Source organism: Penaeus monodon, chromosome 30 (genome assembly GCF_015228065.2).
Source record: "Penaeus monodon isolate SGIC_2016 chromosome 30, NSTDA_Pmon_1, whole genome shotgun sequence".
Lineage (NCBI taxonomy): Eukaryota > Metazoa > Arthropoda > Malacostraca > Decapoda > Penaeidae > Penaeus > Penaeus monodon.
This window is the reverse complement of record NC_051415.1, coordinates 19,595,972-19,598,118: the sequence shown is the minus strand read 5'-3', so window position 1 is coordinate 19,598,118 and position 2,147 is coordinate 19,595,972. Positions and strand designations below refer to the sequence as shown.

The 2,147-nt window shown below is 40.0% G+C and overlaps 1 protein-coding gene across 1 annotated transcript in view; it reads left to right on the top strand.

The window, feature by feature from the left end:
• The window catches only part of LOC119592611, a 3,222-nt gene extending 1,496 nt beyond the window's left edge, over positions 1 to 1,726 (top strand). The window contains exons 3-7 of the mRNA XM_037941494.1: positions 161 to 214; positions 358 to 458; positions 574 to 700; positions 868 to 959; positions 1,072 to 1,726. Coding sequence (XP_037797422.1) covers positions 161 to 214; positions 358 to 458; positions 574 to 700; positions 868 to 959; positions 1,072 to 1,162 — 465 coding nt within the window. The 3' untranslated portion in view covers positions 1,163 to 1,726. The remainder of the gene's footprint in view (positions 1 to 160; positions 215 to 357; positions 459 to 573; positions 701 to 867; positions 960 to 1,071) is intronic.
• The last annotated feature ends 421 nt before the right edge of the window (positions 1,727 to 2,147 follow it).

The window sequence follows — 2,147 nt, the reverse complement described above, 5'->3', positions numbered from 1 at the left end:
GATATGGTGCCTGCCATTTTAGAAAAGGAACCGGTGAGACCGCTGGAGAGAACAGAGGCACAGATAAAATAAATACAACTCTACATAAATCTGTATTTATTTTGAAACAATTTTCTCCAAAATATCACGCAACACATCACTTTTTTTCTCTCTGACTCAGGCGGGCTCAGCTAAGCTGAATGCGGTATCGAGGAACGAGTATCCTGCAGGAGGGGTAAGTATATAGCGCTCCTTTCACTTGCTTACTCGTCAGCCTTTTAATTAAGATGTGTTAAGTTCGGTGGACAAATGTTACACATTCTTATCTTTAAATTTGTTAGGAAACTATTTATTAAGAGAAATTCCAAACTCTTCCAGCTCTTGATGGTTTTGGCTTCTGTGCCCGCGGGGGTGAAAGGCTACTTCAAATTCTACCTTTGCCTGGACGACGACGCTGGACGAGAGGAGTGCCTCAACAAGTGAATACTCGTCTACCTGCATAATGTAAAAAAGGCAATTGGTTATATTTATCGGTATAAAATTTGTTTGAAAAGAACCAAGTTAATGTCTTCTCCTACTCTTTTCACGCGGCAGGAAGTCCCTCCAGTTGGCCGATGCCTCCGGCGACACTTTCGACCTGAGCAAGGTGGTGAAAGCGGGCAGCTACGAGATCCCCCTGACCATTCCCGATGACGTCACCTGCGACACCTGCTCTGTCCAGGTAGGGCCAAAAGACCTTTGCTGAACTTTCGGGCGCTGATATCACTGTCATTATTGATCATTCGGAATACAATCTGATAATTGCAAACCTCCAAAGCGGAGACGCTGACGATCATATAATTTCCGAGGGGCGAGTTCTCAAAGAATCAAACTCGGTCTTTTTTACAGTGGCATGTGGAGGTGGAGGACTGCGGCAACAATGAAAGCTGCTCACTCACAAGCCAAGATTCCTGCTTTGACATCAAGATTCGTCAAGCCAAGTGAGTCGATCTTACAGACCCATTTCTACCATGTTTTTAATATAGAACAAACAATAGGATGAACAAATCCTGGTATCTGCAGTTTTTCTAACAAGCTTTCAATCGTTTTCAGGAAAGAGGAAAAGAGGCTGTTTGGACTTATCTTCGGTGCAGCGAGGGCCATTGGAGGAGGTATCCATTCTTTAATCAGAAAGAGTGGTTAGAATGTTCTCGTGTAACGAACTGGCTCGACTTGAACCCCGACGTCTTGCGAGGATAAAGGAATGTGGATACTTCTGGAACTCCAAGGTGCTGAGAACCCGTGCAGCCCAGACTTCACTTCAAAAATACGAGGTTCAATGTTCTGATATTCATACAGTTGGCTTGCTTAAATTCACAGAAACAGGGCCATGTGCAGGACGTTTAAAAGGTGTGTGGTATTAAGAAAAAGACCACTTTTATATGATGAGGTTTGCTTTTTCATAGTATAAAGTAGGTATATAGAGTAATATGACGCTGTGGACTACGGTGCACTTCACGGCCCTGTATCCAACTATATCGATTTTTTCAGATCATCGAGATCATATCGCATTTTGTATTCTTAATAATATTAGCTGATCAACAGTTAATCGACTTGAAATTGCCTAGGCGGAAGTAGGTGCACTTAGTTTTATAAGGAAGTTTTCTTGTGCTGTATGGTCTCCTTTACCTTGAAATGTAAAACTTGATTGTTATTTTTTTTTGGAAGAAACAGTTGACTAAATTGTGAAGAAATTGTATTTGATCAACATAAGCATTTTTATTTTCCTCCTCATGAAAATAACATTAATGGTAATAAAAAGTGACAATGGAATGTTTATGGATGGAATTAAAGTCGTTAAAAGTCGTCAAGCTACAACTTACAACTGGACGCAAAAACAACACTGTAATACTATACTTGAAAAAAAAGTGAATGGACGGTTATTTTACTACTTTAATTTACTACACTTATAAAGATCAGGAAAACGCATTCGACGATCAACAGGCACTGTACAGACTCTGGCATAGAAGAAAATGAATAAACCAGAACTGCACAAGTTATCGTTAACTATAATAAAATACACTCCTTAATGTTGGTAGAAAACAATAGTCATAACTAGCACCAACACACAGTTTTAATTTCAAAGGAAAAGACATGAGAGGGAAGATAAATACAAACCCTTTTCTTGT